This window comes from Protomyctophum bolini, assembly GCF_963924005.1.
Source record: "Protomyctophum bolini genome assembly, chromosome: 24".
NCBI lineage: Eukaryota > Metazoa > Chordata > Actinopteri > Myctophiformes > Myctophidae > Protomyctophum > Protomyctophum bolini.
In genome coordinates, this window is record NC_137885.1 from 8427238 (window position 1) to 8452017 (window position 24780).

Genomic DNA, 24780 nt, shown 5'->3' on the forward strand with positions numbered 1-24780 from the left:
AAAAACTGTTAACTGTGAGTGAACGACCCAATAAAGCATACAGGGTCCACCTTGTTCAATTCATCAAAACATTTAGAGACGTAGATATATATACACTTCAATTTAGCCAAAGAACAGAACAGGAATTCATCATAAAGGAGGTAAAAATGGAAAGGAAACATATATACATTGAGGGGAAAAAGGTTCAGTTTAGAATTGCAGCCGTCCGTAGGTGCCCTTTGAGAGCGGTTTTGAAGGAGTCAAGGCCTTTGAGGTGCTGTGGTACCAAGAGGTGCATGCATAGTCGAAGAAACCTTTGTACGAGGGCTCCTGTTAGGGTTTTTCAAGGTGTTTTTGTTGTACACTCTTAGAGTTAGGGTTAAGGGCCGGAACTACCATTATGGGCACTTTGGGCACGTGCCCAGGGGCCCTTGGACAGATTTATTTTTTGTTGAAAAGTGCAATTGTGTGTAAAGCAGCAACAATGCACTAGATTGGCTGTTGTTCAAGGTGGGTGGGCCCACTGGACTGTGTGAGGTCAGGTGATTGGCTGTTGTTCAAGGTGGGTGGGCCCGCTGGGCTGTGTGAGGTCAGGTGGAGAGGTGATTCTGGTGGAATAAAAGTCGTACGTGCGTACGTCCGTCCGGCCATCCAGCATTGCTTTGTTTTCATTCTGCATGCATAGTGTGTCAGGTGGCTCGACAAAAAAAAGAAGGTAAAAACACTGAAATACACGGGCGAATTCTCTTACCCATTTGCTTACTGTGTGGGTCAGATAACAAATAATGAGTTTGTTACTGCCTGGCTGTCACTCTGGGGGCGGGGTAGGCGACCGGGAATAGGCCAATATAAATTAAATTTGTGAAGATTTACGCGTGCATGTGAAGGGGGGGGGGGCCTTCGAGCTTCAGTGCCCAGGGGGGCCATCAGACGTGTTAATCCGGCCCTGGTTAAAACGTTTGAGAACCACTGATATTGTTCAGTTTGTACTGCAGACTGTCAGAACGAAGTCTCTGACAGTGTAGATATAAAACCAGTTACAAAAACAGTTCCTTAATGTGATGGAACCGATTCCTGGTTCCTCAATGTTTTGGACCTGATTCCGGCCTTTAGAGTTTTCCAATTGGAGCGAGGCTCCACTTTCAAAACCTTTTGACTTTAGTTAATATGCATCAAAGTTGACTAATGTGTGCAGATCTAACTGTGTGCGTGCGTGCGTGCGTGCGTGCGTCCAGTTGACATCATTCACTGAGAAGAGAATGGCAGTGGAACACGTCATTGGTCAGTTGAAGTATGCACTCGCAGTGACCTCCTTGGGGGACAGGGGGGGGGATGGGGTCATTTGTGATGATGACTGAGTCTGTCTGTCTGTCTTTCTGTCTGTCTGTTCATAGATACTGTGTGCGGTGATGATTCATACCAAAAAGTATTGGCATCAAAATGTACCAAAAGTAAAATAACTCATTATGCATAATGTCACATTTCACATTAAAATGTAAAACATTCAAATGGCCAAATACAGTAGGACTGAAATGGCTAGTTAATGTATGTTTTGTAATTATAATAATAATAAAAAAGTTTTCAGTGACAGTCAACGTACAATATTTGTACAGTATAGGCCTATACTAGTGATGTACAGTAGGCCTAGTGAAGGAGACTTAAAGGTGTTCACCCCACAGAGACGTTGTGTTATCATGTATATCAACCCATGGGTGAACAATAGTAACTCATTCTCTCTTTCTCTCTCTCTCTCTCTCTCTCTCTCAGAATAACGGATCCTTTGGCTGGTGTCGGAACAACAAACAATGCGCAAAGGTAGGCAGCAGCATGCACCGGTGCACTTTCATCGTGTCGGCCGTGCTCGTACAGCCGTACACGTACACCATAGTGGAACTTATTACCTATTTCTAGATTTGCCATTCATCACCGGCGCGGGTATACTTCATTTTCTGCCGCTGGCTATACGCCGAGAGAGTATATAGCCGGTGGCTCTCGGCTAATACATCACTGCTCAAGAGCTCGAGACAGTAACGGATGGAACAGGACTTTTCTTCGCCCCATAATATGCTTCCTCCTGAGATATTATGATAATACAATAATACAACGTATACCGTGATGTTGCGGCCCGGTAATTTTTCATTTTGCATGCAATATGCACGGACGTACGGTATGGTGCAGACCTGGCATTTGTGGAGTATACCGTATGTGGAAAGAACAACTCTCTAGATTTGAATGATAATACAAATAATATATAATAAATAATCGCTTATTAAACGCAATAAATATACAAAAAGCGATATGCTTATATGGTCTCCAGTCCACTCTATGCTGGGGAAACTAGACGATATTCAAAATCTTCAATATTTCAATACTTTTAAAATATTGTGTGTGCAAGCTTGTAGGCTAGATATGCTTTGAATAGCCAAAGTATAAATGGATAGAGCGGTTAGCCCCCCCCCCTCCCCCATTTGGAAGACATTCATTTTGTAGAAAGCGCTAAACCCCTAACTGCTATCATGATGAACCTTGTATGGTTTCCTCCACAGTCACTGTTAACATAAATGAACCATTTATACATGCAGGCACACTCACGGACGCACACACACACACACACACACACACACACACACACACACACACACACACACACACACACACACACACACACACACACACACACACACACACACACACACTCCTTCCATATGGTTCAATAACATGTGCCACTGCACACCAGCACAGTCGAGATGGGACCCCCCACCACGGATTCTATACAAGAACATTTGGTCAAACTGCTGCTGCTGCTGCTTTTGTGCCTTTTATTCACTCAAGTTTGAATGACTTACAAGGTCAAAACCTCCGCTGTCATCTGAAGACTCCATGCACCTGACTATAGGGCTGGGATGACAATCGCTATTGTCGTTTATCGTAAATAAAAGAGTAGTTATGAAGCTCTTGAGAAATGTGAAACGTGACAATAATAATGACTTTATCACAAATCTCCCATCATGAGGGTCTCTGGCAGAAAATCTCTTTAACCCATTCTGGGGACGGGAACCCCTTTTGGTGTTAGCACTATGTTATGCTTTAGCCATTGAAAAATAGCAGATCTACAAGCTCATATAGCGCGCCACTGAGTGGCGCGCTACGCGCTTGTAGGTCTGCTATTTTTGAAAAATCGAAGAACGACTGACATAGAAACATAGCGTTTTTCAGAAAACTGTTAAATGGGGTTCTGTGGCCAAACGCAAAATATGCTGATGGACACAAAGTGCCACAGTTTGACTCTCACATGCTCCAATACAGCACAAACCCCTTCTTGAAGATGGCATAACTCGCAGTATTCCCTCTGTGTGGCTTCTGTGGGTGGGTGGGCGGGCGGGCGGGCGGCGTGGGTGATGTCACTGTGCGCGCCCTCGCCCTGGCCTTTGAGCTCATTCTCCTGTGGGGGGGGGGGGGGTCGTTGTCGAGAGCCTTGACGTAAACCCACTCAAGTCCTCCGCCGTTTAAATAGCACATGGAGGTCATGAAAGGAGCTCGGCGCTTCCCGTATAGCTTTTGTTTGCCGTCTATATGCCGCGACTTTGACGTCCAGACTTCCTCTACGACGTGCTTCATTCTCCCCACATCTTTTTTGCCCGAACGAACGAACCCCAAACATGGAAGAATGCGTGTCCAAATAATTCACTCGTGCTCACGGGGTCTCGCGTTTGTCAGTGATACGGCGGGGGAAACAAAGCCGGTTTTAGGCGATTGGTCGAAACAGGAAGTTCAGAGACAAAGACGTTCATTCTCCTCCGGGGGGAGAGGAAGCCGTTTATCTGGATGTCCAATCAAACGGTGGCGTGTGTGCGCCGCAGCGGCCTGCTGCCCAGATGGAGACACACTATATGAGCGGTCATCGGAGAGGTCACTCTGACCCTTATCTATGACCTCTGTGGTGCAGGAGAGGTCTGCACACAAACACACACACACACACACACACACACACACACACACACACACACACACACACACACACACACACACACACACACACACACACATGAATGCACACATGAACGCACACGCACACACACACACACAGTACACACACACACGCACGCATGAACGCACACACACACACACACACACACACACACACACACAGTACACACACGCACATGCACGAACACAGACATAGACGCAGGCACGCGCGCACACGCACGCACGCACGCACGCACGCACGCACGCACGCACGCACGCACGCACGCACGCACGCACACACACATATACACACACATGCACACAGACACATGCACAGACGCACTTACACACACATGCACACACATTGCAACACACACTGAAATGACCAATTGCACACTGGAAGCCTTGCATTGTTTTCCCAATTTCCCCCATTTCCCCCCCCCATGTCCTGATGTTTTGGTCTGGTTTGATCAAAAAGAACCGGTTGAATCGCAAATGACCTCAAACTCACCTTTACTTCCTAACAGCCTCTCTCTATCTCCCTTCCCCCGTCTCAAAAGTAAAGGTACTCATTATGCAGAATGTCCCATTTCCAAGCCCGCGACGCATAGCAAATCCTACACGTTTTGAGCTCGCTATAGATCTACCAACCACCAAACTCAAGTTTTCAAATAATTATTTGTACTAGAGTAAAAAGAAAATATTTGCCTCTTATAGGGTGTAGTGGAGTAGAAGTAAAAGTATTTAAAATTGGAAATAGTCCAGTAAAAAAAGCAAAAAAAAGAAAAGGGGACAGTACCTTTCTTCTCTTGCGTTCCACCACTGGGGGTGAGGGGTCGGGGGAGGTTATAGGCGCTCGACTTGAGCTGGAAATGGGGCGGAAAATGTAGCGACAACCGAGGAAACGCTATGGGAGAGGACGGGCGATATGGTGATGCGAGGCTGGATTATAGAGATCTTGAGGAGCGGACAGCCTAGATGAGAGCTGACAGTACTGGCTCACAGCACAGACCCCCCTGGGGCAGCGGACGGTTTCCAAACTGGCGGTCAGGACCTTCCGAACCAAATGTTTGATTGTGTTTTTAAATCATAATGTTCTTATTTTGATCATAAGACCCAATTTTCAAGAATGTTATGTCTCCAGGCTTTCTTCTGAATATGTGTGACACTTATTTACTACGACATTTCTAGGAGTATAGGCTACAGTAGTACAGATTCTTCAAGGGCCCACGTTACGATGAGCAACGATGAGTTGAAAATAATCAACTATACCGCCGGTACACTTTACAAACAAGACCCAAAAAACAACAAAAAAAACGAGCCTAAAGTTGCTAATAATAAGCAGACCTGGCAACGCTGTTGAGTAGCTCTTTAGGGTAAATGTGTTCCTCTCTCTCTCCTCTGCAGTGTCTGGAGCCTTGCAAGGACACCTGGGAGATGAAGAGGACGAGCCAGTGCCGGGACCTGTGTGAGGTACAGTTAGTTACAGTATATGCTGATGTCACACTCCTGTGTGAGGTACAGTATGATGTCACAGTTGGTCACACGGGCAGATGGAACGATGCAAAGACGCGTTGTGTGAGTTGATTTGGAGCAGCTACATGTATCTTTGTCTGTCTGTCTGTCTGTCTTTCTGTCTGTACTAAAGTGTCAGTCTGTGATTAGTTTCTTCACAATTCTAATTCTTCATAATTCATGAAATTCCTGGAAATACTTTGAAATTAAACAAAACATTTTCCAGTCCTGGAAAAGGTTGGAATTCATCAAGGGTCCTGGAATGTATCAAGGGTCTTGGAAGAATAGTTGGCTGTGCAATGATTTTGTCTATTGATTTCCCCAAAACATGTATAACATTACACAAAAATATGTAACATAAGTCGTTTTTCGCCAAATGGCTGAACACGGGGGCTGCGTGATTGAAATCTAGATCTACAAGCTCACAGCGTGCTACAGCGTGATCCTATGCCCTAGGATAGGTGGTGTAACAAAAAAGATTGCGCGACATTTGGAATGCTATATTCTCTGATTTTATTTATTTCACACGGTTTCAGAAAATGCATATTAACCCATTCTGGGCGGGAACCCCTTTTGGCGTTAGCATTGTGTTATGCCTTAGCTATTGAAAAATAGCAGATCTACAAGCTCGTAGCGCGCCACTCGGTGGCTTGTAGAGCTTGGAGGTCTGCTATTTTCTTTTTAATCGAAGAACGACTGACACAGAAACATGGCTTTTTCAGAAAACTGCCAGGATGTATAGAAGACATTTATAGAATCTGATCTCAGGTCAGAACGGGTTAAGACTCGACCATGCAACACTTTTGTCTGTATAGTGAGATATCCTTTATCTTTAATCCACGTGATACTGCCATAACAGTTCGAGCCATAAATGACCCCGACACTCTTGTCCACCCCTCTCTCGCTCCCTCGACGCGCAGCGCTCCTTCCCCAGGAGGCAGTGGGAGTGCGTGACCAGCTGTGAGTTCGTCCGGTCGGTGGCGGCGGCGAAGCAGGGCGACTGCCCTCCTCCGGAGAGGGCCAGCGGCTTCGCGGCGGCCTGCGTGGAGAGCTGCGACCGCGACGCAGAGTGCTCGGCCCAGAAGAAGTGCTGCTCCAACGGCTGTGGACATACCTGCCAGGCCCCCAAGAACCTCTACAAGGGTATATATATATATATATCCACACTTTTCCTGGGCTGTGTGTGCTCCAGTTCCTGTCGATTTGATCCAATGAAAGCCAATGAAACTGGTCAGATGACCAATGATATCCAATGAAATCAACAGGAACTGGAGCACACACAGCCCAGGAAAAGTGTGGATATAAGCCAAGGAGATGTCACTATTAGCTGAATATTTAAAAAAATAATAATCTAAAGTCACATTTTCAAATGTATAAAATGTAGAAAGTCCCTCTGAAAATTGCCGATCTACGAGCTTACAAGTGCTGCGCTAAGAGCTTATACATCTGCAAAAAACATTTTTCCATGGAAAACATTTTTAACTCAAATCTTTGCTTGTGGGGTGTCCCTGGAACAACATACACAGTATACAAATCCACAGAGGGTTTCCTGGGTGCGGCCATTACTGAGGTGTACCATTAAGCACATGCAGCAGCACTGATTAGCCACACCTGGCCTACGGAGCACCTGCTCCATGGATTCATTACACCTCAGTAATGGCCGCGCGCCCAGGGCACCCCTCTGTGGATTTGTCTATAGTAGAGTTTGAGGTATAGGTTGTCGTTTGTCGGACCCAATGACTATAGTCTGAACTAAGTACTGCACCCCTTGCAGAATCTGGTCTCGGGTCTCAATGAGCTAATAACAGAGCGTCCCTGTCTCCTCCCCATGCATTGCAGGCGCTCCGCTGAAGCCCAGGAAGGAGCTGGTGTTCGGGGAGCTCCCGGCGGGCCGGCTGGAGGTGCGCTGGTCCTCCAGGTTCAACGTGTCGGCGGAGCCCGTCGTCTACGTGCTCCACAGGAGGTGGAACTTTGGCATCGGCCCCAGCGAGGACAGCGCCACCCCCTGGCAGGTGGTGGCACAGGTGGGTCTCTCCTCCCCGACGAACGAACGAACGAACGAGCCAGACAGACAGACAGACAGACACGTGTCGTTTATTTATACTATGTAGGACTCCCTCTTCCATTGGTCGCACCCTGGTTGGCGCCTAAACCCCTTAACTTTAAACCTCACAAAAGCAATGCCTAAACTTAGCTCTATGGTATTGTCAATCCTTTCCCTTCACACCCGCAGTGAATGTCTGTCTGTCTGTCTGTCTGTCTGTCTGTCTGTCTGTTGTATCAATCATTTGTACACTCTCAAAACTCTCAAACACCATGAACTTTACTCTCTGTACCAGATGGCTTGTTTCTTATTATGTCCCTTCTTGTATGTTACCCTCCCCCGACGTGTTTACCACCACACACACGCACACAGACCACGGAGCAGCTGGCCAGGCTGGTGGACACGCGGCCGGGCCGCTGGTACCAGTTCAGGGTGGCGGCGGTCAACACCCACGGAACCAGAGGCTTCACCACGCCCAGCCGACACGTCCACACACGCAGAGGTGAGCGTCTGTCTGTCCCTCCGTCCGTCCGTCCGTACGTCTAAAAACAGCTCCTCTTAAATAACCCCACCCTCCTCTTCCCTTCCCTTCCCTTCCCCACCGTTCGTATCACCCACAGACCCCTCGGGCCCACCGGCCCCTGTGGACCTGCGGGTGACCAACATGACCTTTGGCCCCGGAAGGACGGTGTCGGCCAGGCTCCGCTGGAGCGCTCCGGTCGACCCGGACGTCCCCGTCCATCACTACAAGGTCTCCTGGAGCTGGAGGACGGCCTCCGCTGCCGGGGAGCCCCCCTCCTCACCTTCCTCCTCCTCCACCAAGCGCAGGAAGACCCTGAGAGGGGTAAGCAGTGATGGCGCAGTGCGGTTCCCAAACTCTTTAGCTCGAGACCCAAAAACGAATGACCAGAGACCACCATACAGTACCACAGTTACAGATCTGTAAAGGATCCACCTGGTTCAATTTGTACACTGTCGGAGTTACAGACCTGTAAGGGTCCTTTTTGGTTCCATGTGTACGCTCTCAGGGTTAACATCCTGTAGGAATGGTTAAAGGGTTACAGTTAAGGTAGGGTTGGGGTCCTTTAGCTTTTCTTTTAACGATTTCCAGTCCAGTAAGGATTTTGGCTATATCGGAGGTAAAAATCTATGAATGTCCTTTTTCCAAAGAATCTTTTCATTTTACTTTCATGAAGTGACAGATCAGCTATTTCCGCTGTTCACCGCAAGAACATATTCAAGAGGATTTATTATATTAACCCATTCTGAACGGGAACACATTTTGGTGTTAGCATCATGTTATGCTTTAGCTATTGAAAAATAGCAGATCTACAAGCTCATAGCGCGCCACCGAGTGGCGCTCTACGAGCTTGTAGGTCTGCTATTTTTGAAAAATCGAAGAGCGACTGACATTTTTAGAATCTGATCTCAGGTCAGAATGAGTTAATCAGACCAGTGTGTGTCCAGTGGAAACCTCGTATGAATCTGATCTCAGGTCAGAATGGGTTAAGAGTTAACAGTTGTTGGATAAGTCATATTTGAAGCTGAGCGTGTAAAGTCAGCATTCATTGCAGGCAAACGCGTGCATGAAACCAGCCGTGAAATGCAAAGAATAACAATAATAACAAATGTGTAAAAGATTAATCCTCTCCTACTGGCAGAAATACCTTTTACAGTAAGTGACAGGAACTGAGCCATGAGTCACACACACACACACACACACACACACACACCCAATCTGAGCTGCACGTGAAGCCAGAGTAGTGCACGTGAAGCCAGGGTGGCGTGTGTCTCCTCTCGGCTTGATCTGAAGATGACTGATGTGACAGGACAGGATCAAGTGATCTGAAGATCAAGTCTTAACCCATTCTGACCTGAGATCAGATTCATACGAGGTTTCCACTTGACACACACTGGTCTGATTAACCCATTCTGACCAGAGATCAGATTAAAAAAAATTCAGTCATTCTTTAAATTTTCAAAAATAGCAGACCTATACAAGCTCGTAGCGCGCCACTCGGTGGCACGCTATGAGCTTGTAGATCTGCTATTTTTCAATAGCTAAATTATAACGTAATGTTTAAAACACCAAAACGGGTTCCCGGCCTAAAATGGGTTAAAGACGTTTCACACCATCAATTTACGTCACAGGGCACATCAAGGAATGCCGGTGGTTGGAGCGAGGTGCTGCCTGCAGGTTCAGTGTTTGTAGAGATTTCAGAGTATAGTTTAGGTTTTAGGTTTATTTATTTAGCATGTAGTACAAAAAATAGACAATAACATATCAAAGAACAAAAATACAATGCAAGGAAGGGAAGAAGCCAGCTTCTTATGTGGAATCCTTTCCTGTAGGAAGAGGTCTTAGAGGTTTTAAAAGATTAAAAGTTCATAAAGAACAGTACATAAGTCTACAAGTTGGCAAAGGGGGGGCAGCTGTGCAGTAAAGAAATAAAAACACAGACTGCACAAAAAACAGAAATAAACAATACAACAACAAACACACAAAAGAAAATATAACGCATCAAGGTAAAACATGTACAGAGAGGAAGAAATAAGATATTTCTTTAGATGTTTTTTGAATATTGGCAAGGATAATGAGGATTTAAGTGAAGCATCTATTCTAGGGAGTTCCATAGATGATGTTTGGAAGTGCGACAATAGGGTAATTCAAAATGATCTCTTTGCCTTGTGGGGTAGGAGTGAATGTCAGAAGTAACACGGAAGAAATTGTGAAAAGAAGACGGAATGTCTTGTATGCATTTTCTTATATATATATATATAGGCTAATAAGGCTGTAGCCCTTTTGACTGCCCTGGCATGTGAGAAGCCAATGCCCCTCTGGGAAGGTAGAGCAAGAGAGAGAGAGAGAGCAGAATGGAACAGAGGTTGTGCGATTGCAAGGATTAAAGTTGTCAGTCGCCACAACTGATTTCAGTCATTTGGATTCCACAAATAATAGAAGGCAACATGTCTTCTATGGAGGCACGTATAGCGCAGCGATAATAGCCGAACTCCCAGCTCCAGGTGGAGCGAGATCAATTCGTGGCGGTGACGACTCGCCACAACGTATTTTTTTACGCCATGACGTATTCTTCATTATCCGCCATGGCAGAACAAAATCCGCCGTGGCGAGTACAGAATCCGCCATGGCGACGACTCGCCACGACCTATTTTTTTACGCCATGACGTATTCTTCATTATCCGCCGTGGCGAGTACAGAATCCGCCATTGTTTATTTTTTTTTTGCGTGCCGTGGTGCAGGTTTTATTGTCCTAGTAATACTATTCTCGGAATTATTTCATCCTCTTGTAGCGTAACGGTTAGCGCTCTCGCCCCTATAGTCAAGGCACTGTGCCGGGCCAGGTTCGATTCAGGCAAAAAACAAACTTTTTTTTTTTAAAGTTATTTTTTTACCCGTACATACAGTGTGTGTGCGTGCGTGCGTATACAGTGTGCGTGCGTGTATGCGTGCGTGCGTATACAGTGTGTGTGCGTGCGTGCTTCATCGTATTTATTATTATTATTATTATTATTAATATGCAGGTAATAATAATAAATACGATGAAGCACGCACGCACGCACGCACGCACACACACACACACTGTATACGCACGCATACACGCACGCACACTGTATACGCACGCACGCACACACACTGTATATGCGTGCGTGCGTGCTTCATCGTATTTATTATTATTACCTGCATATTAATAATAATAATAATAATAATAATAAATACGATGAAGCACGCACGCACACACACACACACACTGTATACGCACGCACGCATACACGCACGCACACTGTATACGCACGCACGCACACACACTGTATGTACGGGTAAAAAAATAACTTTAAAAAAAAAAAGTTTGTTTTTTGCCTGAATCGAACCTGGCCCGGCACAGTGCCTTGACTATAGGGGCGAGAGCGCTAACCGTTACGCTACAAGAGGATGAAATAATTCCGAGAATAGTATTACTAGGACAATAAAACCTGCACCACGGCACGCAAAAAAAAAATAAACAATGGCGGATTCTGTACTCGCCACGGCGGATAATGAAGAATACGTCATGGCGTAAAAAAATAGGTCGTGGCGAGTCGTCGCCATGGCGGATTCTGTACTCGCCACGGCGGATTTTGTTCTGCCATGGCGGATAATGAAGAATACGTCATGGCGTAAAAAAATACGTTGTGGCGAGTCGTCACCGCCACGAATTGATCTCGCTGTCTCTCGCTCTCCGTTTTCCGCTCTATTTTCGGTTGTTTATAGTGAAGTGTTCAAACTATAGAAGCATCTTCCATAAAACCCTATGAGGGTCTCTGGGATTTCATTTAAGTAAAGGTTATAAAGCCTCAGTCTGTGATTTCTTCACCTGGTTGGCAGTACTCTAGAACGGCAGGAACAATAATTATTACTCAAAGGAACATCATTGTAGAAGCCAATTCACTGTTTTTTGATTATTATTTCTGTTATTATTTAGCCAAGAATATTCTGAAGATACTTGGTTAATTGGGTTAGTGGGTTGGGCATAGACGGGCACGCCTCCAGGCCTATAGGGCTTAATTATGGACAGCCTGTGAGGGGAATTCATGCACTTTGTGGATACATGGTTTTTACCAGCAACATGGAAGATGTTTGTACCATGCATTTTACTTGAAATAAAAGCAAAGCAAATGAATGTACCAAGTGGACAGTGACATTCGTCCTACTGCGTACACCTAAACCCACAGAATGGGTGCATCAGTGAGTTTGTTATACAAAAGGTCGAAAGCTGACAAACTAGCACTTACAATCATAATTTGACATATTATTATGCTGTTAGTTGTTTGGGAAACGGCGCTAGTGTGTGTGGGGGGTCACAGCGTTTAACAAGTCGTACATTAGGACTTGGCAATAAGGCCATACAACACTTTTTTCACAAGTGAGATAAAAATGTGCTTCCTTTAATCCATACGATTGGGATACTGTATAACTACACCGGCTGACATTGTGCTTGTTTTCGCTGTCGCCCGCGGCGGCTCTCTTTGGCTTCCCTTGGCGAGCAGATCCTGAGTGACGTCCCAGAGAAACAGGAGTGTTCTTGTGTCAACAACAGTCTTGGATTCATTGATCCGATGCTTAATTGTGGTTTCATTTACAGTTATAGTGTGGCTTCTCTCTCTCTCTCTCTCTCTCTCTCTCTCTCTCTCTCTCTCTCTCTCTCTCTCCGTTGGCTGTTTGAATGGTACTATAAACAGAAACGCGCTGTTCAGAAAAACACCTGGTCTGTCCCTGTCGGAAACGTTTAAGATGCGTTTGAATTTGTGCACGCCGTGCTGTATAGGCCGGCCTTTCAGAATTATTACAGAATTGCCTAAGAGCAATTATTTGACATAATTGAAAATGCATGGACATTATTTTGTTCAGATGTGTACACTGTGCAAAAAGCATGGAATACCGGTTGGTTCAAGGTGTTTTATTGTTTATTGTTAAGTATAAAAGTATGTTATTTAAATTTTTTGTTGTGTATATTACAGGAAACTCCGGTAAACTCCCGTAATGTACCACCATCACACCACCATATTACTGTATATGCCTGCTAAACTTGAGGTTTACGGGTGTGTGTGTGTGTGTGTGTGTGTGAGTGTGTTTGTGTGTGTGTGTGTGTGTGTGTGTGTGCGCGCGCGTGTGTGTGTGCTTGCGCGTGCTTGCGCGTGCACGCGCTTGTCCTTCAGACCCATGTGGAGCTGGACAGCATGCGGTCAAACAGGAGCTACAGCGTGGAGGTCCAGGCGGTGTCCTACTGGGGACAGAGCCAGCTGAAAGGGCCCAAGGCCGCCCTGCGCTTCGCCACGCAGCAGCAGCGCACTGCAGGTATATACAACATTCTCTGTTGTGTTACGAGTAAGACGCGCAAACGCGGGAAGCGAACGTACATATTTGGGGTTTTTTAAGATTTCTTTTTAAGTTACGTTTTTAAGATTTTTTGTGTATGTGACTATGTGTGCGTGTGTGTGTGTTTTTTTAAAGTTTTTTAACGTTTAGAAAATGAATAATTAAGTTACGTTTTTGTGTGTGTGTGTGTGTGTGTGTGTGTGTGTGTGTGTGTGTGTTTTTTGTGTGTGATACAGCTGCGCTGGTGTTACAGCGTGACAGACAGACACACAGACAGACAGACATGTTCTGCTAGGTCTCATAGTTAGTGCTCACTGCGTTCGCAATGAGCAGCAGTGAGTGCATGGCGGGGGGGGGGAAAGTACTACAGTTACAAGTAAAAGTCTGGGAAATGTACATGAGTAAAAGTATAAAAGTATCGGCATCAAAATGTACTCAGCGTTTCAAAGTAAACCTTTTCGACGTTTTCGACGTTTCGGCATTTTCCGACCGCAATGAAGACCTTTTGGGTCGTTGTTTTTAACTCTGTATCCTCTTCTTCGCTGTTTTTCAGCGCTCTGATCCCTGTTTTATACTGTACCTCCGTGGATGACAACATTTTGATTAATTAGGCTAAAGTGTTCATTCAATCAAATCAAAAATGCCATCTCAATTCACACATGGAAGAGAAGCTTTTTGTGTTGCTGCCCGAAAACGCACTAAAACAACAAAACAAACCTCTTTTGCTTTTCTTCCTTCCTTCCTTCCTTCCTTCCTTCCTTCCTTCCTTCCTTCCTTCCTTCCTTCCTTCCTTCCTTCGGCGCTGCACAGCCATCAGCAGTGGTGTTCCGTCAGACCCTCTTCTAGACATCCTGGACGTGGGGACTCCGTTCTATCAGGACGGACAGCTTCAGGTGCGGGTCTACTGGCAGAGCAGCACAGGTACGCACGCATGACGCATGCACGCACCCCATGTGTCTGTCAACATCAGTAGCAGCACAGAGAGGATTGTCAGAGTTATGTAAACAACATGAAGCTTATCCTACGTTTCAAAAGACCAATCATAAGTAATTACAGCCTGGAACAAAGGGGTCTTTGTTTAGAGCCGAGCGGCGTGTGCGTGCGTGCGTGCGTGCGTGCGTGCGTGCGTGTTTGTGTATGGACTGCTGTCTTTCGGCTCCTCTCCTTGCCGGAAGCCATAGTGTAACGCAGGCCTTTTGAAGCGGCTTCTCTGGTGAACGTCTATAATGAATGAACTGTGATAACAATTCTTATTGTAATCACTTGTTTATGGGCCTTGGGTGAACTGCTCCTTTAAGAGAAGGGGCGCTTTTGCTTTGATATCGCAGTCCAGCCACGGATACATACAGCACCTTATGGCCTTGCACAGCACACAAAATACAGTATATACAGTTTCTATTGTACAAAGTACAGCAAACCGGCGTGTTTCCTCCTCCGCGTCGTCAGTGCCCATACCCGAAGGCGGGGTTGGCGAAAGGGCCTTTCTTGTGTGGAGTTTGCGTGTTCTCCCCGTGTCCCCTATAGGGTAGGTATACCCTCACAAAAAACATGCAGTAATCCTGGTCACTAAACTGCCTCCCCCTGGCCAGCCGGGGCGCCTGATGGAGGGGAAAGGAACTGGTTGGAATAACGTGTTCCTTCCACGCGCTATACGTCCAACCAGGGAAACTCCCCCCTGTCAGGTGTAAAAGGAGCAACTTGGACACTCAGGCATGAAGGAAGCATGAGTTCAAGTCCGTTGCTCTCCCCTTGTCCCCCATATATAATAGGGGACTAGGTTGGAGGAGGGTGTGTATAGAGCCCAGGATCACATTAGATGATTGACACAGGGGTGAAAAATGGGTTACAAAATCGTGGGATAAAAATATAAGAAGAAAAAAGAAAATCACAGCAAACTATATCCATGTTTCCCGACTTTCCGAAGTCCTGGGGCAGAGCAAAACATCATGACCACGGCCAATTGGGTAGCAAGCAGCGTTATACACGTCACCGGTTTCACCCCATTCGGCCTGCCTCGGACCACTCGGGAGTGAGCCCACCACGGACCGGCTCCATGAACATGCAAACAACGGCACAAGCAGGCGGTGGTGGGGTGCGGAGACTGGCATGTGGAAATCAGATTTTTGTTTTTTTTATTTTTTTGGGGGCTTTTTCCACCTTTATTTGACAGTGTGCACAGTATGTTGACAGGAAATGGGGGGATGAGAGATGGGGGGGGTGACACACAGCAAAGGTCGCCGGGATTGAGAGTCGGCGAACCCACAACACGCTAGTGTCCGGCTGGATTATAGCAGCATAGCTGCCCCGGACCGCTATAGGCTGGCAGGCAGGCCGGAAAATCTGAATTTTTGAGGGATGTATTTTCTTCATGTATAGTAGGCCTACTGCATTGCATTCAATCTAATCATTCAGTCTAATCATTCATGAGCTAAACTCCAATCAGTGTCTTTGTCTCACGATTGTGTCTATTGTTTGAATATCAATCCAAGACATATTGTCACGGTGTGTCAGGTGAGGACCCAGAAGCAGAACCAAGCAGGCAAACTGATGCAGTCCAATATATGTATTAACATAAACTCACAGTAAAGTGTCGCAGGACAAACACAGTAACAATGAATTATAATCTGACAAGGGAACACTGAACACAGGGAGGTTTATAAAGACTAGACAGACACAGGTGCAACAGAACAACAATCAACACTGGGATTGGCTGGGAGACTAACAGGACACAGGTGGAGAAAACTATAGTAATCACAGGGAGGTGAGACAAGACAGGCAGAACAGTAACTAGGGAAAACAGGAAACACTAGGACAAGACTACATAATAAAAGTATACAACAGACTGATAACGTGACACATATAGGTTGGACAGAACCACCAGAAAGGGTGAATCTATGAAAGCCTCTCGTTTTGTCCCTCAGAGCCGTCCGTGGTGCGCTACCGCGTGCAGTGGGGACCAGAGACCTGTGCTCACAACCACACCTCACCCCCGGAGAAGGTCATCACACAGGTGACCCGCTGGATCAGAACAGGAGTGTTGTTTTTTTTGTTTTTTTATCAAAGTTTTTTTTATTACTTTTTCACACATGAAAATATTGCATAACATTTTTCGAACATTTTTCCCCCCTCCCCTCCCCCCAGAGTTCACGCTCCGACAGAGCCACAACCCCGGTATCTTGCACCAAATGAAATAAAAGGCACATACAAATATACATAGACATAATAGAATAATAGAAGTATGCAAAGAAATAATAATAATAATAATAATAAAAAAAAAATATATATATATATATAAAACAATAATAGTAAAATTAAATAAAACAATTACAGTAGGGTCAGTGTAACAAGTTAAGGATTGTTGATGTCAGCCGCGTTCATCCTCTCAATGTATGTTAAAAAAGGTTGCCAAATGGTGTAGAATTTTAAGGCACCGGCGTACCCTCTTGTGGAGTAGCGAATCTTTTCCAATGTCAGATGATGTAAAACATCATTAACCCAAGATTTAAAGGTTGGTGGTATTTTCTCCTTCCATTTAAATAGTATTTGCCGCCTAGCCAAAAGAGATGCGAAGGCTATCATATTCTTGTTTTGCCGGCTAAGATGTAGATCTTGGGAAATAGGAGTGTTGTTTTTGACAGCAAGTTTTAGTCATAGTATCTTGAATTGAATAGTTTTCATTTAGTTTTGGTCACATTTTAGGCACCCGGAATGTTTCCGCTTTAGTCTTTAGTTTTAGTCGACTAAATGTCATGTGATTTTAGTCGACTAAAATCTACAGTTGATTCAGTCGACTGAAATGCATTTTGGCGGGCCTCGATGCCCTCACTTGCTGAAAATAGCCGATCTACAAGCCCACAATGCGTGTAAAGTGTAAAATGGCTTATACTGGATATCGTGTCCACTATAGTCCCTTCCTAACATTATAGTCTAGTTTTTAATCTGTTGACGAAATTGTCAATACATTTTAGTCTTAGTTTTAGTCATCACAGCTTAGTTTTCATTTAGTTTCCATTTAGTTTCCGTCAGTGAAAAAAGGTAGTCGACGAACATTCTTCGTCTTTTAGTCGCATTAGTTGACGAAATCAACACAGCTGGAGAGTGGGCGCCTGTAGAACAGCTAGGACAATATAGGCTCTATGCACTGCGTCATTTGTACGTCTCTAAATGTTTTGATGAATTGAACAAGGTGGACCCTGTTGTAAACAAGTGTAATGCTTAATTGGGTCGTCCACCCACATTACTGTATATGCCTGCTAAACTTGAGGTCTTTGTATTGAGTTTGTGCTTGAAATGTACACTGTAATTCTGCAAACCGTTAATAAATATTCAGTCAATCAGCCACTTTTGGAAATAACTCTCCCTACGCTTCATGGTCAACATTGTGGTTGTGCAGTCGTCCAATAGGAGAGAGCCTCATGGTCAAACATTGTTGGTTGTGTCGTCCAATGGGAGAGCCTCGTGGTCAAACATTGTTGGTTGTGTCGTCCAATGGGAGGGCCTCATGGTCAAACATTGTTGGTTGTGTCGTCCAATGGGAGAGCCTCATGGTCAAACATTGTTGGTTGTGTCGTCCAATGGGAGAGCCTCATGGTCAAACATTGTTGGTTGTGTCGTCCAATAGGAGAGCCTCACGGTCAAACATTGTTGGTTGTGTCGTCCAATGGGAGAGCCTCGTGGTCAAACGTTGTTGGTTTGTGTTGTCCAATAGGAGAGCTTTGCCAGCCTGCGGGGTCTGCTGTTCTCCTGCAAGTACAAGGTGCTGCTGCAGCCTCTGGGCAGTAAGCTCCGCCTCCCGTCTGAGAGCGTCAGCTTCGTCACGCCGCCGTGCGCCGCCGTCCAGGCCAAGAGCCCCAAACCCATCGCTTGTTCAAGTTCAAGTTCAAGACAGGAGGGTGAGACACTGGCACACACACACACACACACACACACACACACACACACACACGCACACGCACACACACACCGCCTGTAATTACTTGCGCAAGCAGAGCGCGCAAGTAATCGTTTCGCTTGGTCTCTTCGAAGTGAAGACAAGTTTTCTTCAACGGTAAATCTGTGCCTGGTTTGCTGGGACTAGTTACAACATTACGTCATCCTTGAGAGAGTACATGGTGTGTATATGACGTAATGTTGTAACTTGTAACTTGTAACAACTTTTTGGAACCAAGTAACCACAGTATACTGCTAATCAAATTACAACTACATACTCTGTATGTAGTTGTAACTAGAACAACTACATACAGTCTGTGCCTGGTTTGCTGGGACTAGTTACAAGTTACAAGTTACAACATTACGTCATATACACACCATGTACTCTCTCAAGGATGACGTAATGTTGTAACTAGTCCCAGCAAACCAGGCACAGATTTACCGTTGAAGAAAACTTGTCTTCACTTTTTGGAACCAAGTAACCACAGTATACTGCTAATCAAATTACAACTACATACTCTGTATGTAGTTACTTGCGCAAGCAGAGCGCGCAAGTAATCGTTTCGCTTGGTCTCTTCGAAGTGAAGACAAGTTTTCTTCAACGGTAAATCTGTGCCTGGTTTGCTGGAACTAGTTACAACATTACGTCATCCTTGAGAGAGTACATGGTGTGTATATGACGTAATGTTGTAACTTGTAACTTGTAACTTGTAACATTACGTCATATACACACCATGTACTCTCTCAAGGATGACGTAATGTTGTAACTAGTCCCAGCAAACCAGGCACAGATTTACCGTTGAAGAAAACTTGTCTTCACTTTTTGGAACCAAGTAACCACAGTATACTGCTAATCAAATTACAACTACATACTCTGTATGTAGTTGTAACTAGAACAACTACATACAGTCTGTGCCTGGTTTGCTGGGACTAGTTACAAGTTACAAGTTACAACATTACGTCATATACACACCATGTACTCTCTCAAGGATGACGTAATGTTGTAACTAGTCCCAGCAAACCAGGCACAGATTTACCGTTGAAGAAAACTTGTCTTCACTTTTTGGAACCAAGTAACCACAGTATACTGCTAATCAAATTACAACTACATACTCTGTATGTAGTTACTTGCGCAAGCAGAGCGCGCAAGTAATCATTTCGCTTGGTCTCTTCGAAGTGAAGCCAAGTTTTCTTCAACCGTAAGTCTGTGCCTGGTTTGCTGGGACCAGTTACAACATTACGTCATCGTTGAGAACCGGGACCAGAGTACATGGTGTGTATATGACGTAATGTTGTAACTTGTAACTTGTAACTAAGTCTGTGCCTGGTTTGCTGGGACCAGTTACATATATGTAACTGGTCCCAGCAAACCAGGCACAGACTTACGGTTGAAAAAAACTTGGCTTCACTTTTTGGAACGAAGTAACCACAGTATACTGCTAATCAAATTACAACTACATACTCTGTATGTATCTCTTACGTCATCACTGACGTAAGTGTTTATATCACCGTAAGTCTGTGCCTGGTTTGCTGGGACCAGTTACATACGTATACACACCATGTACTCTGGTCCCAGTTCTCAACGATGACGTAATGTTGTAACTGGTCCCAGCAAACCAGGCACAGACTTATGGTTGAAAAAAACTTGGCTTCACTTTTTGGAACCAAGTAACCACAGTATACTGCTAATCAAATTACAACTACATACTCTGTATGTAGTTGTAATGTGATTTGTAATTTGTAAATCTGTGCCTGGTCTGCTGGGACCAGACTACACAGATGACCATATCTCTTACGTCATCACTGAGAGCTAGTCATACATATACACACCATGTACTCTGGTCCCAGTTCTCAACGATGACGTAATGTTGTAACTGGTCCCAGCAAACCAGGCACAGACTTATGGTTGAAAAAAACTTGGCTTCACTTTTTGGAACCAAGTAACCACAGTATACTGCTAATCAAATTACAACTACATACTCTATATGTAGTTGTAATGTGATTTGTAATTTGTAAATCTGTGCCTGGTCTGCTGGGACCAGACTACACAGATGACCATATCTCTTACGTCATCACTGAGAGCTAGTCATACATATACACACCGTGTACTCTGGTCCCAGCTCTCAACGATGACGTAATGTGGTATCTGGTGGGACCAGATTACACAGATGACCATTTCTCTTACGTCATCACTGAGAGCTAGTCATACATATACACACCATGTACTCTGGTCCCAGCTCTCAACGATGATGTAATGTGGTAACTGGTCCCAGCAAACCAGGCACAGACTTACGGTTGAAAAAAACTTGGCTGTCACTTTTTGGAACCAAGTAACCACAGTATACTGCTAATCAAATTACAACTACATACTCTGTATGTAGTTGTAATGAAAAAAGTAGAACACGTATGTATACATGTAAAAAATAAAGATCTATATATCATTCTTATGTACAGATCACCTAAAACAAACCTTTCGGAATTAAACACATTTCTCAAAAAAATGGTAAAGTATCTATCATCTCCGACTTCCACAATTATGATAATAGGAGATTTCAATGAAGACCATTATACTGAAAAAGATATAAATATAAAGACCTTCATGTCAAGATTAGGCTTTAAACAATTAAATACAAATCCAACTACAGATTTCGGAAGTATTTTAGATCATGTATATTTCAACAAATTTGTAGTAAAGTATTATTACAGAAATTGAAGTTAGAGACACATATTACTCTGATCATGATTTAGTATTAATATCACTATAGTACAAAATGAAATACATTTAAAACAATTGACAATTTACAATAAGTAATAAAATAATTATACTGTATAATATATTTTAATTCAGTTTATATACCTTTTTTTTCATCACATATCAATGATTCATTTTTCTGTAAAAAAGTAGTTAGGTAGCAAATAGTTACACGTAATGATTATACATTTCAAACGTTCCTTCACAGAGATACTGAGATGTGATAGTTTCCAGCGGTCGAAAGTACTTGCGCGCTCTGCTTGCGCACTAGTAGGCCATTTATGGCCTACTAGTGTGCAACAAGCAAGTATGCACTCGGCAGAGTGCAGTTCTAGTTTATATAAATTATGTTAAGCCTGAAACCAAGCCATGCAGGATCCTGGTGAATCATGTCCATTTGAGTCTTGTGTCAAAAGAACATTTTAATACTGTATGTAATTGTATTAGGGTATGGCCATATGACGGTATAATATGATGACTTGAGATACCAGGTGGGTGGCTGATGGCAGTGTCCGCTTGGGAACCGGAAAGTTCTGTTATGTGTCTGAGTTCTTATTCGGAAGAATGAATCAACGAATAGTGTCATTAATCAATTAACATCTATCGCGATGAATGGATCGGTACAATAACGTTTCCGGCCATGGTGGGACTACATCAGGTGCCGTTCGACAGATTCGAGAGAACACAGTGTATTATGAGAGCGGTATCAACTGGATAAAATGCAAGTTTATGAACACTATAATAACGTACATGGGGGAAATAAAGAAATGAGCAAAGAACTGTCTTTCTGTGAAGTTAACCCATTCTGAACGGGAACCCATTTTGGTGTTAGCATCATGCTATGCTTTAGCTATTGAAAAATAGCAGATCTACAAGCTCATAGCGCGCCACCGAGTGGCGCGCTACGAGCTTGTAGGTCTGCTATTTTTGAAAAATCGAAGAACGACTGACATTTTTAGAATCTGATCTCAGGTCAGAATGGGTTAATCCGACCAGTGGAAACCTCGTATGAATCTGATCTCAGGTCAGAATGGGTTAATTACGTGTACACGTGATGCTTCTTCAGCTCCTCCCCTGAAGAAGCAGCTCCCCCTGCTGGCCAGGGTGGGGAACCTGAGCGCCTCCTTCGAGGTCCGGGGGGACAACGTGACGGCTGCGTTCGGCTGGGAGGTGCACGACGAGCGGCGGCCCGCCGCCGTGACGCTGGCCGGGTACCAGGTGACCTGGACGGAGGTCACCACCACCACCACCTCCGCTGCCGTGGGCAGCAACCCCCGCAACAAACAGCTGCCCCATCATCACCACCACCACAGCCTCATCTCCCAGTCCCAGATCCTACCACCAGTAAGTACAGTACACTAAACCACAGCCTCATCTCCCAGTCCCAGATGCTACCACCAGTAAGTACACTAAACCACAGCCTCATCTCCCAGTCCCAGATCCTACCACCAGTAAGTACAGTACACTAAACCACAGCCTCATCTCCCAGTCCCAGATCCTACCACCAGTAAGTACAGTACACTAAACCACAGCCTCATCTCCCAGTCCCAGATGCTACCACCAGTAAGTACACTAAACCACAGCCTCATCTCCCAGTCCCAGATCCTACCACCAGTAAGTACAGTACACTAAACCACAGCCTCATCTCCCAGTCCCAGATCCTACCACCAGTAAGTACACTAAACCACAGCCTCATCTCCCAGTCCCAGATCCTACCACCAGTAAGTACAGTACACTAAACCACAGCCTCATCTCCCAGTCCCAGATCCTACCACCAGTAAGTACACTAAACCACAGCCTCATCTCCCAGTCCCAGATCCTACCACCAGTAAGTGCACTAAACCACAGCCTCATCTCCCAGTCCCAGATCCTACCACCAGTAAGTACACTAAACCACAGCCTCATCTCCCAGTCCCAGATCCTACCACCAGTAAGTATACACTAAACCACAGCCTCATCTCCCAGTCCCAGATCCTACCACCAGTAAGTATACACTAAACCACAGCCTCATCTCCCAGTCCCAGATCCTACCACCAGTAAGTGCACTAAACCACAGCCTCATCTCCCAGTCCCAGATCCTACCACCAGTAAGTACAGTACACTAAACCACAGCCTCATCTACCAGTCCCAGATCCTACCACCAGTAAACCAAGGGTACACTAAACCAAAGGGTTTTGAATGCCAACACGCTCGCCCTGCGAGTAAATCCGGGCGGTATTCACCTGGTATTCCTTTATTTAGTCTCTCGAGACAGACTGTTGACTCGCGTCAAAGGAAAAGAGGGGCACTGTTTTTCCTTTGTTTTGCCAGATTGGGTAGTCCCAAACGTAACCTCAGTAAACCATGCCTAAAACCTAAAAACAAAGTAAAAAAAAACATTATTCCTAAATCTAACCTCAACTATGCCTAACCCTGAACTTATTTCTAACCTGTGTGTGTGTGTGTGTGTGTGTGTGTGTGTGTGTGTGTGTGTGTGTGTGTGTGTGTGTGTGTGTGTGTGTGTGTGTGTGTGTGTGTGTGTGTGTGTGTGTGTGTGTGTGTGTGTGTGTGTGTGTGTGTGTGTGTGTGTGTGCGTGCGCGTGCGTGTGCGTGCGTGTGTGTTGGCGAGCCTGCATGCGTACGGTACAGGTATATGACTTTCTCTATCCCCCCCCCTCTCATCCAGGAGCGTACTGTCCTGGTGGTACCGGGGCTGAGACTGGGCAGCCTCTACAGACTGGAGGTACATGTGATCGGGGCAGAGGGAGAGGGTCCCGCCTCCAGTCGGACCTTTCAAACGCCCGGCCCCCACACCCACATACACCACCTCAACAAGCACAGTAAGAGACAACGACCCCATTTTCTCAGTTTAACAGCTGATATAATTATTTCACAGTGACCTGACGTCCTCTGTCATTACAGAAAGCAGACTGGGGAAACGTCAGCATCCACTGCAGCCAGTCATCGAGAGGCACTGAGCCCCAGAGTGGGACCATCCACCAACGAACCGACCACGTCTCCCAAATCTCAGGACAGAGGAGCTATACCTACAGAACAACGAGTTCCTCCCTCAGAAAACAAAACAAAACAAAATACACCTGTTGCTCTGGGAATGCCGCGTCACTGTTAAAGGTGCTGTAAAGTGTACTTTCTTTCTTTTCTTTTCTTTTTTTTCAAATAAGTATTATAGCTCTATTTTCTGATAGTAATCATTGCTGTATAGAGCACTGGTTCTCGACCTTTTTAAGGTATAATAAATATATCTATATTTGGCCACCATTCAAGTACGTACGTATACGTAGTACAGTAAATGATTACATCGCATGAAAGCAATTATTATTAGAATAAGGTTATTAAAGTATGTAAGTTATTGTGTCATATCTGCACTGTGCACCTTCTGTTTATGAAGCCTAAAAGCCAAATAGAAAGGTCATTTTGAGTCTTAATGTTCGAACGTTCACACAGGTGACAGAAACGCAATTAAATCGTTGACTATTAACCCTATACCACCATCATTATAACTGATTTTACAGTAACAAACACAGTAGCGTACAGTAGTCCTATACCAGTTGGTGCTGTGTGCGCGCTCCTGAAGGGATAGTTCCACTTTTGAGCCACGCTTGCGTAATTTTAACTCCGTCGCTGTTTATCATCTCGGCGGCACGTTTAGTTTGTGATCTGATCGTGGATGTGTCGCTGCCTGACCCGTTTAGCCAAAATATTTTATTTATGTTTTAATAC

The 24780-nt window shown here is 44.9% G+C and overlaps 1 protein-coding gene across 1 annotated transcript in view; it reads left to right on the forward strand.

Moving 5' to 3' along the window:
- The window catches only part of anos1a (anosmin 1a), a gene marked incomplete at both ends in the record, with an annotated part of 25388 nt that extends 1371 nt beyond the window's left edge, over positions 1 to 24017 (forward strand). Inside the window, 13 exons of the mRNA XM_080758507.1 lie at positions 1747 to 1794; positions 5353 to 5418; positions 6381 to 6603; positions 7300 to 7484; positions 7877 to 8006; positions 8125 to 8348; positions 13220 to 13358; positions 14190 to 14300; positions 16301 to 16389; positions 18088 to 18271; positions 22127 to 22404; positions 23726 to 23879; positions 23962 to 24017. Of these exons, the coding sequence (XP_080614633.1) occupies positions 1747 to 1794; positions 5353 to 5418; positions 6381 to 6603; positions 7300 to 7484; positions 7877 to 8006; positions 8125 to 8348; positions 13220 to 13358; positions 14190 to 14300; positions 16301 to 16389; positions 18088 to 18271; positions 22127 to 22404; positions 23726 to 23879; positions 23962 to 24017 (1887 nt within the window). The remainder of the gene's footprint in view (positions 1 to 1746; positions 1795 to 5352; positions 5419 to 6380; positions 6604 to 7299; positions 7485 to 7876; positions 8007 to 8124; positions 8349 to 13219; positions 13359 to 14189; positions 14301 to 16300; positions 16390 to 18087; positions 18272 to 22126; positions 22405 to 23725; positions 23880 to 23961) is intronic.
- Positions 24018 to 24780: the final 763 nt, after the last annotated feature.